At 37.9% G+C, this 17763-nt stretch overlaps 1 protein-coding gene across 4 annotated transcripts; it reads left to right on the top strand.

Annotated features, from left to right (window-relative positions):
- The first annotated feature begins 1779 nt into the window (after window positions 1-1779).
- LOC123509799 lies at window positions 1780-16847 on the top strand. Of its 4 annotated transcripts, XR_006676286.1 has the most exons (10): window positions 1780-2052; window positions 2348-2443; window positions 2570-2716; window positions 3044-3220; window positions 3391-3474; window positions 3611-3727; window positions 4285-4400; window positions 8278-8457; window positions 9094-10019; window positions 11291-11429. XR_006676286.1 is itself a non-coding variant. In XM_045264352.1 (9 exons), exons 1-9 carry the CDS (start codon window positions 1851-1853, stop codon window positions 9235-9237), a joined length of 1260 nt encoding a protein of 419 aa, XP_045120287.1. In that variant the 5' UTR covers window positions 1780-1850; the 3' UTR covers window positions 9238-10268. The 4 variants fall into 4 exon arrangements, 3 of the variants coding, with proteins under 3 accessions (XP_045120287.1, XP_045120286.1, XP_045120288.1); XM_045264352.1 differs by lacking the exon at window positions 11291-11429 and having other exon boundaries at window positions 2351-2443; window positions 9094-10268; XM_045264351.1 differs by lacking the exon at window positions 11291-11429 and having other exon boundaries at window positions 9094-10268.
- The last annotated feature ends 916 nt before the right edge of the window (window positions 16848-17763 follow it).

Here is a 17763-nt window from a genome sequence, read left to right as displayed (position 1 = left end):
AATGAAGAGATTTCACATTTATTAACAAAGCCACAAAGCTGTACATATCTCCATAGCTCTATGAATCTCTTCACTTCACCAATAAGGCAAACCAATGTAATCTTTTAGAATTTTTGTTAGGTTAGGTTAATGTCCTAGCTGGGTTGAGGAGAAGGCAGTTCCAGGGGCAGCTCCCCAGCTAGGATAGGTTAGAGAGAGAAAAAAAAAAATTTAATTAAGTGAAATCTCCGTAGACATTTCAACATCCATATTTCGCTGATTTCTTGTCCTCCATCCAAAACCCTCAATTACCAACATGTACCATAGCTTGTTTTGGAGGGTGGAGAGAGGGGGAACACGGACGTATTATAAATTATCACCCTCCATGCAAAACCCGAATTCTGTTTCCTGTTGTCTGCCTCACCACCAACATACTGGATACCGACATTTCACACAAACACTCTAATGACTACTAACACTTTGTCAGTAAAAGCAAAGATGGATATTTCTTCTTTGCAGAAGCCCTCCGATATCTGGACATCCGACTTCAAAGGCAGAATATATGAAGTTTCAATATTGAACGCTACTCACCAAACAGGCTCCGTACCGCCTGGCGACTCCCCTGTCTTCACGTTCACGTCAAGTCGTCAACATTGTCTGCTGTTTGTCTGAAATCTTAGTCTTGATGAAGGTAATCTGTTTTGTACCATATAGTCCCGCTTATTTCATACATATACAATCTATAATACTTTTCAATAGTGATATACATTTGTAATATTTGCATTATTTGCAACATTTAGGTAGAACATTTGCGACATTTCCAACACTTCCAACATTTGCAACATTCATGGGTAGGTGCAACATATGAGAGAGAGAGAGAGAGAGTTACGTCATGAGGATTGAGAAAACATCTGTTGAAGATCTAGGTTATCAAATAAAAATAAATAAATAAATAGGTAAGGTGGACTCTGATGAGAAAGATGTGGATGTTATTGTCAATGACAAATAAGTTAATTGTGTTGACCATCTGGCAGGAAAGTAAATAAAGCTAATAAATTAGTTGGATTAATCAGGAGAATTTTTGTTGCACTAGATGCTGAGGTTTTTAAAGCTTTGCTCAAAGCAGTGAATATGCAAGTTCATTCTGGAATCATCACCTCATAAAAGACATCGAGATGGTGGAGAATGTGCAACGCAGAGCTACAAGGGTGGTTCCAGAACTAAAAGGTCTCAACTATGAAGAAAGACTCAGGAAGCTGAAACTACCTACACTAGCTTACGGAAGGGCACAGGGAGATACATGGGTGTTGTTAGGCCTGTTTTAGGGGGCTGAAGCCCCCTAAAATATTCTTAAACCATCCCTAAATTATTCTATGTATTTTTTTTTTCTAAATTGTAGACTAATTCAATACAAATATGCAGGAATATGCAACTTTTCCCTGTTTGCACGTTGCCCGCGGTAGCTTTTCCATGCAGCAACACTGTCCTATGTGTTTGAGTCATCTCATGCTTAACAAGGATCACTATAGCTTTCTTCCATTACCAGTTTCAACCATTTAGATTTCTTCAGCGTTTATTGTGTAATCATAATGCAATGCCAAAAAGTTGTGAGCTAAAAAATCTTGCAAATTAAGTACAGTAAGTAAGAAATTGTAAGTAATGATTATCTCCTTGAAATTGATCATGAAAATACACAGACATGCATGTAAATAAAAATACAGCGGTAAAAGAGATTTTCATTGCCCGTCGTACTGCTTAGGAGGAATGATATGCAAGCAATGAGTGCAGGCCAGAGGAGATGGGCGGGGAGAAGGCCATATGTGGGATGAAGAGCTGTGGTTAGCGGGACCTGATGTTGTGTCGGTAAAAATATGGAGAAAATGCAAGATGACCCACTATTATATATGGAGAGAGAGAGAGAGAGAGACTGCATGATCACTTCCTCGGTTACTTTTAAGAGGAGGACACAAACTTCTTCCAGTCTTTGCTTTACAACCATGCAGGTGGTGGTAGTGCTGGTGGTTGCTATGTTTGTAGCTGCTGTGAGTGGAGTTGTTGACTACGATGACACACGTGAGTAGCAATAGTAGTAGTAGTAGTAGTAGTAGTAGTAGTAGTAGTAGTAGTAGTAGTAGTAGTAGATGCAGTAATTGTGGTGGGAGTGGTTGGACGTGGCAAAGGCAAGAAAAAGAAAAACAATACGATGTAGTCCCTCTTAAGGTAATCATCAAGTGGTGATCTCATCTCCCCGTCCTGTAGCAGTTTGTCTCTAGCGTGCTACTTAATAATTATGTCCTCTCCATCCCCTGGTCCCTGGTTGTTTTCACGCTTCACTCATGTCTTTATTGGTGTTTCTCGCGTGCACCAGCAGGAACTGTGGACGGTAAACACCAACCCTGGACCTCGAGGCTCTCGGGGAACACAACAGCAGCAAAAGAAAGAAGCCGTGTTAACAGAATATTACGTAAGTTCATTCATCTCTCTTTCACTATGGATGCTTTCCCTTTGACTTGCATTCTGGCTTATCTTGTGTGCAAAATATATAATCAAATGCCAATGTCCGAGATTTTATACTGTCCATTCTTTGCAGTACCCATCTTGACCGTCATCAAGTTTGCCAACTTGCACTGTCGCGTAGGGTCAAAGTCTGGTACATGCTACACGGCCAGACAGTGCCGAGAGAGGAGTGGCCAGGAGTTGGGCGCCTGTGCTGAAGGCTTTGGGGTCTGTTGTTACAGTGAGTAATACATGCATGAAATATCTCCAACACACACTCGTATTCATTCATTATGGTGACTTAGCATTTCAGTTCAGTAATCGTCGTGAATCAGTGTCTAGTAGATCATGAACCAAGTCCTCGGAACTTTTTTTTTTTTTTTTTCAATGTGATACCAGATTCATCATCTGAATGGAATAAAGAAAACGAAAGAAGATGGTAACACTAGAAAGAATCGTGAAAGGTGAACGCCGACTTACTTTGATTAGTTAAATTGATCTTGACATTTTAGATTTCTCCTGCTGAACGATTCTTTGTAAATAAACAAAATGCACTCCAAATCACCAGAGGAGATCACCTGTGGAGGTACAACATGGGCTAACGGCACGTACCTGGTAAGTCCCGGTTACCCCTCCTCATATAACGACGCCCGCACGTGTGACTTGACCGTATCCCGCACACCTGGAGTTTGCCAGCTGCGGCTCGACTTCGAGACCTTCGAAATTTTTCCGCCAGATCAGTTCGGTAAGGCAAACTTCTCACGACTTTTTTTTTTTTTAAATCCAAATTGTCTTAATTGTCTGTCATGATATGGCTATAAGATGAAAATGGAAAAGTCATAACAATTTTATATGCAGTTTTATAACTTTTTCGTTCCTTGTTTTCATCTCTCGATCGCTGTTCTTTCGTCGCAGGTCATTGCATCACGGACCAGTTCACTGTAGATGATGAGCGAAAGTTCAAGTTCCTGTGTGGTTCTGCTCCTTCAGATTGGCACTGTGAGTCTCTCTGGTCACCTCCTTGCTATTCATTGATTCACTTCAAAATTATAGAAACGTACAGTGCATGTAAGTTTGTGTAAGCAGTACTGATAAGTTTCCATTTATCTTTTCCTTTCCATCTTTGGTGTAACAGTTTACCTGGATGTGGCGGAGGGGTCAGGGCCCACGGTGCTCCGGATAGTGACGGGCGCCTCGTCCTTTCGCAGACTTTTCAGTATAAGAGTGACTATGATCGAGTGTGCCCAGAAAGGTTAACAAGTCTCCACTCTTTCTTTTAGGCTTAGCACATAACAACTCACTAGCTATTAAGAAGTCCGTTTTCCTGTTGTTTTTGTTATCTTGTATTAGTCTACATACAGTAACCGTGTTTTCTTCTAGTAAATTTCAGTTTCAAGTTGAATACAGCTAGTGGGCTGTGCCCGAGATGCACTTTCTCCGCAGATAAATAAATAAACAAATATAAATAAACACGGCCTGTAGATATCTAAACTGTTTGATATCATTGTGTCTATTTTTAGTACTTTTCATTAATTAATTAACGACGCACACACGCGCAAAGCACGGCGGGCGCACGTGCGAGCGTGTGTGTGTGTGTATATATATATATATATATATATATATATATATATATATATATATATATATATATATATATATATATATATATATATATATATATATATATATATATATATATATATATATATATATATATATATATATATATATACACACACACACACACACACACCATGTAGGCTAAGTCAGGTAGTCAAAACATTATATACCCAGCATACTCCATTACAGTTCCTGGTGGGTGTGGACAATACCTGACAGGGAACTCAGGCGTTGTGCAGAGTTTTAACTACGGTGGCTTTTATCTGGCTGGCCTTGACTACGGCATCTGTTTCAGGAAAGAGAAGGTGAGTAATTAATGACAGGATGAAATTAATGCAACCGGTCAACTTATGTAACTTCCCTGTCAAAACCGCTGCCATTATGCTGATGACAGATGAGTTCGGTAGAAAGTGGCTTAGGTTTTAATGGTGTTTTCTTACGGTGACAAGATTTCTACATTATGAACATGAGAAACAATCTTGAAAACTCAGCTAATCATATTTGTGGTCTTTAGAATTAGTCTTCATGGGGGTATTTCTGAATATGGACCTGTTTTCATTCATGTTTGACACTAGTTATACACAGAGCACATATTATGAAATTGCACAGCGCGTAGATGCCAACAGACGTAGCTGCATGCCATACAAACACCACTGGATTGATTCTGGAGATGTCAAGACAATTCAAAAACTTTATTCACCATATTCCATTTGCAGTTTTACTGTTTTCTCTTTGTTGTAGGGGATCCACTGCTATGGGTTTTTATTTTCTTTCATTATTATCTTTAAGCATATTAATCAAGCACATATACAAACACAAGCACAAGAGGTAAACTCCAGATCTACGTCTTAAGTACTTTACCCGCGCTCTAACAATTCTTCTGTCTTCATACTGTATCAGAAAGGTTTAACAAGCTTAAAAAAAAAAAAAAAATTCTTGAGATTTTTGCCATCCTACTTTTTCATATTTGTGTATAGTGCTGAGTGACACCACATTATCAGCTTGTATCTTTACCTCTGTTATATATATATATATATATATATATATATATATATATATATATATATATATATATATATATATATATTTTTTTTTTTTTTTTTTTTTTTTTTACTTTCCCAGTAGAGAAATGGATGATGGGAAAGATTACATTCAGCATGACGAAAATAAACAATGGAAAGAGGCGGATACGTATACTGTTATCATATCCCTTTCTATGACGTGCGTCTCGCAATGGGATGGGCTATTTCATGCATAACATAAAGACAGAACAATATGAACCATAGGACAAAAACATTGACTAGAAATATAAGTATGATTAAGGGTAAGTTCTCTCCATTTTTCGCTCCAAGTTTTTTTTTTTCCCGTGTCTTGGAGAAGGTGCATTTTATTTTACATTGACTACAGATAGCCACCAATGGATAACAGACACATACTCGTACATAAAATCAAGATGTTTTTATCATATCTTTGACGTGAACAAGTAAACTAGGAACACGAGTAAAGCTAGCCGCCGCCCTAAACAATGTGACGTGGCCTGTGGGTCGAGCTGAGATTCTCGAGGTTGCGGGCAGGTGAACGTTCTCTCCCATGATGTATTCGATTTATTTATTTTTTTCTCATTAGCGGCAATAATCACTTCTCTGTCTATGAGCTTACTCATCCTTAAAACCAATTTTTTTCGTGGTGTCTGTTGTTTGCTAATCGCTGTATAACATCCGTTCAAAATATTGTATCCATGATATGATGATGAGATAAAGAATAATTAATATAACTAAATGATAATTATAATAATCTCTTACAGCTCTAGAAAAAAAATCGAAGTGTATTACCAAGCTGTTCTCGTCAGAGAGAGAGAGAGAGAGAGAGTGTGTGTGTGTGTGTCAGTGATGTTAATTGTACGATAATTATCGTATTTGTACGATAATATGGCTGTTTGTACGATGTACGATACATAGGTAAGAATCGTACACCAATATACAATAATTGAGTGGCAAAGTTTTTTTTTTATATTTGTAATAAGGTACTGGAATAATTGTGTAAAGAAAAAAATATCGATGTCAACATTTCAGAGAGAGAGAGAGGGGCTGGGGACTGGGGAGGGAAGGAAAAAGGAGAGAGACGCTGTCAGTCACAGTCAGTGTCAAGTGACAAAATGATCTTATTAGTGTGACTCTTAGTGTTAGTATGGTGAAGGGCGAGTTTTCCTTCTCTTATCATATGTTCTATTTGACGTATAACGGTATGAAAAAACAAAACATTCTCATTATGTGGCACTAATGGGCAACAATAAATAAAGGAATAAATAATAAGGGTTTTCCAGTGTAGGTTGTGTTGCGGAGAGTGATGGACTGACGATTGACTGATACGTTGACCCCTTGGAGATACATGCACATTGACACTGTACGTAAGCTTTTATCAATATATAGTTTTCATTATATATATATATATATATATATATATATATATATATATATATATATATATATATATATATATATATATATATATATATATATATATATATATATATATATATATATATATATATATATATATATATACACACACACACACACCTTTGTGTAACCTTTGTATGTGTAGTATGTCATTTGCATATGAAAAATGAATGAAAATTAATGAAATGTTCAATACAGTGTATAATGCAGTTCTGATGTGTGTATATTATTTTTCCTTTGGATGTACGATAATATTAGGCAAAATACGATAATTCTGGTGGTTCGGTACGACAATGTGGGCTAGAAAAGTTAACATCACTGGTGTGTGTTCTAGACCTAAGCGGAGTCCAGGGCAGCGCAGTAGGTGGCCGCAACTCACTCTCTCTCTCTCTCTCTCTCTTTGTGTGTCCGGAAGAGAGAGAGAAACAAAATTTATCTTAACGGTAGCATATTTGAATTTCCGGCTGTGTGTAATTCACCACGGTCGTCTGCTGGTCACCCAGCCAGCCTTCACCATTACGGAGCGAGCTCAGAGCTCATAGACCGATCTTCTGGTAGGACTGAGACCACAACACACTCCACACACCGGGAAAACGAGGCCACAACACCTCGAGTTACATCCCGTACCTATTTACTGCTAGGTGAACAGGGGCTACACATTAAGTGGCTTGCCTATTTGCCTCGCCGCACCCGGGATTCGAACCCGGGACTTTTCGGTTGCGAGCCGAGCGTGCTAACCACTACACTACGCGATGTGTGTATGTGTGTTTCACTGCTTGATCTGCTGCAGTCTCTGACGAGACAGCCAGACGTTACCCTACGGAACGAGAGAGAGAGTGGGTAGGAAGAGGACAGGCAGGGAGGGAGGGAGAGAGAGAGACGCGAGGGGGCCGGTCCTTTGTCAACAATACTGGAGTAAAGTTTTTAATGTGTGAGCACTAATGTTTTAGGTAATACTGTATTTTACGGATCCATATTTACTATCATTCACATTATTGTATTACATGTTAGGAAAATTAAGTCTTATTTTAGCTATGAATGCATATAACCGTTTCTCTGTCATCCCCTACACACACACACACACACACACACATATATATATATATATATATATATATATATATATATATATATATATATATATATATATATATATATATACTCGTTGCCCGTGACGTCACTGGGTGCGCAGAAATCCTACAAAGTTTACTTTGTAGGATTAAGAGAATACAGGGTTATCCCGCTTTCCGAGTTCTGCGCACCCAGTGACGTCACGGGCAACGAGTATATATATATATATATATATATATATATATATATATATATATATATATATATATATATATATATATATATATATATATATATATATATATATATATATATTAATCCTGCCCGGGCCTCCTCGGGTGTGAGCCGAGTGTGCTACCCACAACACTACGCGGTGTGTGTGCTTACCTAGTTGTACGTTACAGGGTTCGAGTGGGGCTCATAATGGCCTGCCTCCATATTTATCCAACTTTTCCTTAAATTTGTGCACACTTTCTGCTGTTACAATCTCTTCGCTTAATCCATTCCAGATGTCCACTGCCCTATGTGGAAAACTGAACTCCTTAATGTTCCTCAGACACTGAGTGTGTGTGTGTGTGTGTTCTTTCTTAATGCAAAAATACAGACGAAATAAATTCCTCTTCTGCCCACTATTAATGTGCCTTCCTTGCAGAACAAGTGCAGTACAACATTACGTGTGGCGGGTCCCTCTTTTGTGGGATGCCCTAACGACTTGTACCGTCTTCCTGTGGGGCGATCGGCAGCCGCTGTCAACAACCCTCTGGCGACGCTCTCTCTTTATTGCCAACTGGATACCAATTTTGTGCCCTTCGCTTCGCTGGCAACCATACAAGTAAGCGATCCAGCCAAACCACGGCCAGGAGCGTTTCAGTCAACATGACTTTATATTATGATCATGAATCTCTATGTATAATCATGACAGAGGGGAAAATGTATAGTATAGCAAGAGTACTATCGGGAAAGCTGTGTGTGTGTGCGCAACCTGCATGGATGCAACCTGCATGGATTTTGGAAGGAGAATTCAGGGGGAAGAAATTCTTTACCCGAGCCTTATCATCTCTATATTGTCAAAATAGTTCAAAAGTGCGTCTGTTTCTGTTCTTTTAAACCATTTTTTTTTTTTTTTACCAGGTATGTGTATTAACAGGATCTTTTTAATAGTATCAGTAAAGTTGAATCTTATAGCGCTAAAAGTGTAATAATTACTGCTGATCTAAGCCCTTGTACCTATACTATGGTTTGTTGGAGCCATGCACACACTATATACGAAACATATATATTGCTTCACAACGCCTTTCTTTGGGTTTTTCTTCTGGTACAACTTCCACTCTCTTGAAAATATTACAATAGTCCTCAGATTATAACACCTACTAGCTGATTGTTTAATCTACTCCCTTATAATAAGAAAATCCATGACTGCGTTTGTTAATGTGACTCCCATGTTCCCTTTCAAAATGACGATGAGCAGTCTCCGCTTACCACTGTCACCCGCGGCCCCCTTGTCATCTGGCATCGGACCGACTCCAGTGATGCCCAGCCCAACTATCACAGCACCGCCGGCTGCACCGCTTGCTCGGGTTTTTACCAGACATTCATCCACAATGACTGCTGACTGTATTATGTACATCGCCCACTCATGTTATAGAAGCATATCACTTCTAAAAAAACACACACACACACATTCACGGAGGATTTTATGCAGGTACTGCACGAAATTATATGCCTAGTGGATGCCAAGATCTCTATATACGCCTCTTGGTGATGCTAAGACGGTAGGAAAACTGCGTTTAGATTGCAGCTAAATCAATCAATTTAAATTGTTAATTATTCAGCTATGGTGACTTACTTGCCTATTTCATATATTTATTTATAAAACTTTTCATTTATCTTGCATTGTTTTAACTTTGACATTACTAGCATTATTTTATATTTACGACCAAAATATACAGTGTGCAAATAAATACAACAATGCGTCTTCCATTATTGTCAATATTATAGAAAGAGTTGATTAAAATAACATAAAACAACAGCTAATAAAATCCTCAATCAATCTTCTAAAATGTTGTACCTGTTCTGTTTTTAAATACCCATCATACTTAACCCATTCCAAGCGTCATTGGTCGCGAACTCCCTACGTCAAGGGATGCCTGCTACTGATACGCATCCTGATTGGATGGAACATGTCTCTACGTCACCATTCCCAGCCGGTGGCAAGTGTGGTTGGTGGAAGCAAGATGAGTGTTTGGCGGGAAAGCGGCGCGTCCCTGGCATGGCATCACCCTTCCAACCATTGTTTACCTTTTCCATTTAAACCCAGTGGCTGCCTTGAACTTGGAACTCACCGTGTACTCAGGTCGTGACACACCCTGAAAGATAACCCCGCCTGAGAGTAACGTAAGATATAGACGTTAGTTTGTGGTAGATCAGGAGAATAGCAACAAGTGGTTGTGAGAAGGGAGAGATAAAGTGAGCGCGCCATCACCATCAGTAACCGAGGAAGTATTGCTGACAGCGTGCCCCATGATGTGTTATAGTGACTGACAGGGCGTATGTTTAACTGTAGGCTACCAGATTAACACTATTATTACGTGTTACCTGGTCCGTGGAGGAAAGTTTTGGGTGGTGTAGGTTCCTCGTGCAGGCCTGATTGGCAGGATGGCTGAGGGCAATGGAGGGGCAGCAGGGGAGCCTGTTGCTCACCGCACGCGAGGGGCTTTAGAAGAATTGCCACGTTCCACCACAATCACCCTTCATCAAAGCCCTCCAGGTGAGACACTACCTACCTAGTCTTATGTGACGTGCATCAAATGCAATCTGCTTATATCTAACTGTGCTTGCCTGCAGACTTGAGTTGCTTTGGTATTTCACAAGTATTCCATTCCTTGCTTGATTGATTAGGCAGAATAACAGGGTAGCCAGCCAGAGGACTGATACTGAATGCATATCAGGATAGCAGGATCTAGGTGGGGCCAAAGGGGAGTGGTGAAAAGAGACACATGATCTAAGTTAATGATTGGGCTGCTGAGCTGGAGCTACATGCCTGGTGCCTTTTCCATGTCATCTGTGAGTAACGAAGTCTTATTGCTATTTCAAGCAATACACCATACCTACTAATTATTACTCTGCTGCTGTGGTTTCCTTTCAATGCATATAGTTCTTTGCAGGATATACATTTCACTATTTGGATGATTTTTTATTCTATTTTACCCTGTTAGTAATTAATGAGTTTGCTTTATTGCTGGAGGGTGCAAGCAGGGGAAAGTTCCCTTGGTCAAATTACAAAATGTTAAGTAAGGGATGTTCATTGTTCAGTAGGTTACAGTCAAGGGGGGAGTATTAGTTGGAAGCTGCAAATCTACTTAAAAGTTTTTTTGTGGTGTCTTATACCATACTCCTTGTTTAACCTTTTCAACTTAGACAATTGGTTTCCTTTCATAAAGGTCATTCAAGCCTAATCATACAGGTGATGGTAGAATCTTCTGTTGATATTGGTTCATTATGTAACTACAACTACTTTGATCTCTGGCTTTAATCTTCTTTATAACTGATTCATTCCTAGTTTCTGCAAGTATCTGTCTGCCAAATGAAATATCACACATGATTAGAAAACATGGATATTTTTTATAGAAGGCTGTAAATAAAATAAAATGTGACTAATGTTGCAGGCAGAGTGGGCAGACAGACTTGGTCAGCTACAGTCAATCTCCCATCCTCATATCTATCCCCAACACCCTCACCTGATGAACTGATTATCAGGGAGCGAGGGAGAAGGTCTTTACCCATTGAGTGGTCCCCTATACCCATTGAAAGTCCCATCAAGCGTACAGACAAGACTCCTATCAAGAGATCTCCTACCAAAGGCTTGATTGCCCTTCGCTCTTCACCGAGAAAGCGCCTACAACTATCTGATGCTTCTCCAAAGGAGATTCTAGAAAGTAGACAGGTGTGTTGTGTTATTATTGCATTCTCAGCTAAATGAAAGATGTCTCGTAAATATAATTATTATAAAAATAAATTTACTATGCAGATTTGTACTGCAGGTAATGAGTAGCATGTTCCATCATTATGCTGCTTTGTTGCACTAGATTTCTTAGTGTTTGCAGTCATGGTTTGACAATTTTTTTATATATCATCACAGTCTTATTAGAACTACCTTAGATGGTTTGACCTGGGTTGTGTTGTGGTATTTTTTCTTACTGATAGTGCATTTAATTGGGTATGTATAAGTGTTATTAGTGTACTTCACAGCATTGGCATAATACTCTTGATTCATTTAATTATTTTTGTTCTTCAGAGAATGATGCAGCTGTCTCCAATTTTGAAGAAGTGCCGGAGTTTGACAGTCTCTCCTGCACAGTCCCCCCCTGAGGTGGCTATCAAGGGCCTCTCCCAAAACCAATTGGTGGATGTGCTAAGCCATGTACTGTATAGACACCCAGAACTCAAAGGTACTTGTGTGTATCAAGAAAGTTAGTGTTGCTAATTCACATATCTGGTTGCCTAGAGTATTATGGTTTTGAATTGTCTACATTTGTTCTATTTCTGAAAATTCTTGTGGTGCTATGTTCAGTGTTTTATTTTTATCTTAGAAAATGCTTTACCGTTTGTATATTTGTTTCTGACCTCTGTTCAGCTATCTGTTGCAGAACATTTTCCTCTTTAAAGTGAATATTGATGATCCAGTGACAAATGGATTAATTACACTCACCTTGTATTAATCAATATTTGTCAATTAAAACTCTCTCTCTCTCTCTCTCTCTCTCTCTCTCTCTCTCTCTCTCTCTCTCTCTCTCTCTCTCTCTCTCTCTCTCTCTCTCTCTCTCTCTCTCTCTCTCTCTCTCTCTCTCTCTCTCTCTCTCTCTCTCCTCATTCACAGATGAAGTTTCTGACATCCTTCCTCAACCAGATCTAAAAGAGATGGAAGAGAAATTAAATCTCCAGAAAAAATGTGTGTTCAAGTCCCTGCCAGTCTCAAGACTAACCTCTAAGACAGATTCACCTGCTTATAACAAGGCAGCCCCACATCTTGCAAGCTTTAAGGTATATCTAAAGAAGATGCAAGTGTTTATTTTTATTTATTTATTTATTTTTTTTATGTTAGAGGGAGAACTGCCAAGGAAAAAACCCACTGGAATTGCATTCTCCATAAAAGATTTGAAAGAATGAGTCAAAATTCAAGTTCCAGAGTTTAACAGTGAAAGGTATGAATGATTGAAAATACTGGTAACTCTTGTATTAAAGGGTTGGATGGAATAAGGGTGAGAGGAAGAAGAAAGCCTTGTGCAGTGAGGCTGCAGGAGGAGGGGAGGCATGCAGTTAGCAAGATCAATAGAGCAGTTAGCATGAAAATAGCGATAAAAGATAGAAAGGAATGCAACATTTCGGTGGTGAGAAAGAGGCTGGAGACAGTCAGTCAGAGGAGGGGAGTTGATAAAATTAAAAAGTTTTGATTCCACCCAAAGAGGTGTTGTGATATTGATTTGTTTTCAGGTGAATTTGACAATTTGTGATGTAGTTCATCTAGGTCATGGAATGTAAGCCTGTGTACCACATTACCAATCACAGATGTTAATCACTTACAGAGGACCTTGTCAGAGCAGTGCAACCAGTTGGTGGAGGCAGAGCAGTGGGTGAGTCTTGTGGACTACTCCCTGTTGGCCTGGTCGTATGTGCGTGCCACACCCATCTGGGATTCACAGCAACATAACAGCTGCCGACGTACATGCTTCAAAACTCTTGCCCAGCACTGCCTCCAGGGTCTCAAGAAAGTTAACTGGCTACCTGAGCGCCTGGAGAGCTTGTTAAAGAAGTGAGTTGTTGTCACATGGTTATGTAGCTCTGAAAATACTAGATGAAATCAGTGGTAGGCCAATTATAGTGTGGCTCATTTGACCTGGAGGTTTGTGTCAGTGCTTGCAAATTCATATACATAATTTTAATGAGCAATTTTTAGCAAAAACTGAAAATAGTTGCATGATGAGGGTGGGAAATAAATTTTGCCATTGCATCTTATTGATATCAAAATTATCCTGCTTACTTACGTTTCAGGGTTGAACAGTGTTGCTCCGACCATGATGAAATGCAGTCATGTGTGGATTACCTGCGTACTGTGCTCAGTAACCAAGTATGATGTTTGCAGCCATCAAATGCCATGGGTTGATTATGATCTGAAAGTGTTTTCATGATGCATTCTCTTCATTGACGAAGAGTTCTGTTGGCTGGCATTGTTTTATTCTTTGAACTATTCTACTTTCAGAATTTGGTGCATGTTTGTTTTTTTATGGTTACATCAGTCTTGCAATCTTTATCATTAAGGTGATCATTTTAGTCTATCATTGACATTTGAACATGAAACCAAAAGAAAAACAGAGATACAGGATATATAGCCTGAGTATCACTGTTACAATTGATTTTGTCCACTTTTGTACAGAATCTTGTCTTTAATGGAATAGTGTTCTTAATGTTTTTTTTTTTATAGCAACCATGTTATTTTGATGAGTTTGAAAGTCTGTATCACTGGAGAAGACAGAGTGAACTTTGTAGTGAGATATGAAGACCATCACATTACCAAGTAACACAGAAGTGGTAAATAGTTTATGATTTATGGATCTCATGACCAACAATATCAATGTTCTGTGCAAAAGGAAATATATGTTGCAACATCCTGATAGACTGGAGATATCATGGTGATCAGAACCAGTGAAGTTTAGTGAATGAACAAGTTGTGAAAAGCAGCATTAATATCTGATTACTGAACTAATAATACTAACTGCTGTGGTTATCAGGACAAAAATAAATAAATAAGTAAATAAAAAAAATAAATAAATATAAATATATAGCACACTGAACAAATGCTCTATCAGTAACTTGAAATACCTTGCATCAAAAACAAACTTATGAAGATATGCTAGATGCTCCAGCTTGAGAACAACCAAGACATGCATGATATCAAATTATACTGGAAGATGCAATGAAATTGAACATTGTGACACTTGTGGTACTTATAGGTGTTTCAAGTTCCCTCATGACTTAATGGAACAAAACCAAAATATCCCAACCCAGATCATAACAATGTAAAGAAAGGAATGGTGGAGTAATTGTTAAGGTACACCCCTATCTTGAGTTTTGCTATCCTCAAGTGTGGCATTTTGTCCTAAATTTTACCATCCCAAGTTTTGCATATTATTGTCACAAGTTTGGGAGTTGTTTTCTTAACGGTTGGGAACGAAAAGGGATTTTTCATCTTTTTCAATACTACGAGTTGCAAACCAACCAAGCATAAAGCTTGAGAAAGGGTGTATTTAATCATAATGTTTTGAATGTGAATATGTTAAGATTTTTAAGGATTATTTACAGATGCCAGTTTTGTAATATTGTATTCAATTTTTGGTTGTTGGTAAGATATGATGTGAGTTGACTTTTATCTCCAGTTCCTCTTTTCCCTTACAGTATGTTCCTCTGATTGCCAAGATGGTTATTTTCATAACTTTAGATAGTCTAGGCTAACCATTTAATTATAAGTTTTGAATGTTGTGAATTTAGAAAGTTGTACCCGAGTCTCTGGATTTTCATTACTGTGTTCACGTACAGTCAAGGCAAGGAAAGTTCGTTGACATGTATCAGATACTCAGGGACTGATATTGTGAATACATCAATGGATTGCTTTCGTTTTACATATTTATTGAGGTATTTAGGTTATTTATTTTGCACAGATATTCATACGTACACACACACAGACACATGGATATGTACATTTTTTTAGCAATGCCAAGGATCAACATTTTTGTCATATTATATTTAGTTGAAGGAATCTAGTCATATGCAAAACAATTTTTGATGAGAGATATCTGGTACAGTAATTTCACAATAGTATATACAGTTGTTCTTCACTTGATGGACTAAAGAGGAGGAAAGGTGCCTTATATTGAGGATTTTCTAGATTGATTTTACCCAGGGTTGTTGCTGAAAATAAATTGAGACAAACTATGCTACAGAGTAGATTATATTATGTATATTTACATGTTGGCCCTTATTAGATAACTTTTCTGAAATGTTACATTACTTACTGTTTTTAACTATCTCAGGAATAAGCCATCCCATGTCATCATGTTCATCATTAACACCACATAGATGAGTTCATAAAATCAGGGATGCTTAGAGGTATTTGCTCCTGAGATTTGCTGTTAAAATTAGACATTATTATTTATGGATTTTCTGTCAAGATCAGTACAGTTTTGACTCGTGTCATCAAACTTTGGCCTCAGACTGTATAATAGAAAAGAAAGAGAAATACAAGTAAGGCATGCATTTCCAGCCAGTATCATTATTATCTTACTTGTATGTTATATATAAGGATTCAGTCATACATTGGTTAGCAAAATTTTGTAGAAAATGTACATGTTATTGATCATTGCTTAAGAGACTTAATTTGAAGAAGCCAGATTTGTATATGGCTGTTCACAGTTATTGTTAATACAGCAATGGTGATGTGTAGCAATGTTTATGCCATCACATCTCAAAGGTTACCAAGCTGCTGGAAGAACATTTTTACATTGATGACAGCAGTGGTATGCTTGGAACTTGATGGCTGTGAAGTATAAGTACAATATGTTTAAGTTAAGATCAAGGAATTTTTTTACTAGGCATATTATCTTGAAACTGATGTTCTCCCTTTCATTGAGGTATATAGTGTACTGACATGTCCTTGCTAATTGGGTGTAAGATGCTACTGCACATTCAGTTATTGTAAATCTGAGTAAGCTTTCATTGACCAATCTTGTCATTAAAGATTATTAATAGATTTCTTTCAGAAAGTTCTCTTGTGGCTAAGGCTGTTATAAAATGTTCTGTAGCAATTTTCAGGTAGTGCAACTAGATCCAGATTACATAGGAAGTTAATTTCCATTAGTTTAAGTGTCAGCTATGATAAAAGTTAACAGATTTACAAGTTTTTCCTATTGTATGATGTGGAACCAAAAATACTATGAGTAGGGATACAAAGGAAGGTGGGAGACTAGATATGTAGTATATGACAAATGTGATTAATATTTGTACTTCTGGCAGCAGAGCTAGGGTTTGGCTTTCAGCCTGACTAATGAACTTTTAATGTGCCTTACAAAAGGTGGGGAAAACTCTTTATGGTCTCATGCTTGGGACAAAAAAAAAAGATAATAATTAAAATTTAATATTTGGTCATATTTTTAATAAATTGTTTACTTAGAATCTTGACTTTTTAATATACAAATACTGGAAATTAAGTTTTACTGGCTAACTGCATTTTTCTAAATTCCCCTCTCTCACCCTTCCCACCCCATTGATGGAATGGTGTTGCAGATTGGCTACTTTATCTTGACGCTGATCGACAATTCACTATAAAATTTATAAGCTTACCTTGTTCACTTTTGCTTCTGTACAAGCAGGGGGTTGTTATCACGCCCAACAGGATGGGAGTATTTAATGCGAGTTGCCTTGTGCATCAGAAGAACAACACATGCAGCTCTCCTATCTTATATGTGTAAGAACATTCTCATAGTAAATAGATTATTTAAAAGTCATTGTGGATCGCCAAGAGACATGGTAAGCAACATATAAGAACTGTATGTCATTCTATCAAAATACATCAGCTATGACCTTACAAACTTGTCTGTTAGGCGCCATCTAGCTTCTAGCAGTATATATATATACTATATATATACTATATATATACTATATATATATATATATATATATATATATATATATATATATATATATATATATATATATATATATATATATATATATATATACAGTAAGTCCTCGTTATACGGTAGTTCTTTATCCGGTAAATTCACAGTTACGGTATTTGGAAATTACTACCCTCGATTCGATATACGGTAAGAAAAATTCACAGATACGGTATCCGCTCATGTCATCCGAGAGGGCCCAGCGCGAGGGAGCAGGGATGATGACGTCATCCACGCCACACCTCCCCGCCACTCACAGTACTGACTTTAACTTGACCACCCTTGGAGCCTATTATCTCTTCCCCCCCTTTTTTTTAACTGCATTACATATTACTTACATGCATTACTAATTAGATGAATAAATGGAATATTAAAGGGTCTATTGTAAGCACAAATATATTCATAATAATTAT

This window comes from Portunus trituberculatus, chromosome 27 (assembly GCF_017591435.1).
Source record: "Portunus trituberculatus isolate SZX2019 chromosome 27, ASM1759143v1, whole genome shotgun sequence".
Taxonomy (NCBI): Eukaryota; Metazoa; Arthropoda; class Malacostraca; order Decapoda; family Portunidae; genus Portunus; species Portunus trituberculatus.
The sequence above is the reverse complement of the archived record's forward strand: the minus strand, read 5'-3'. Positions and strand labels throughout refer to the sequence as shown.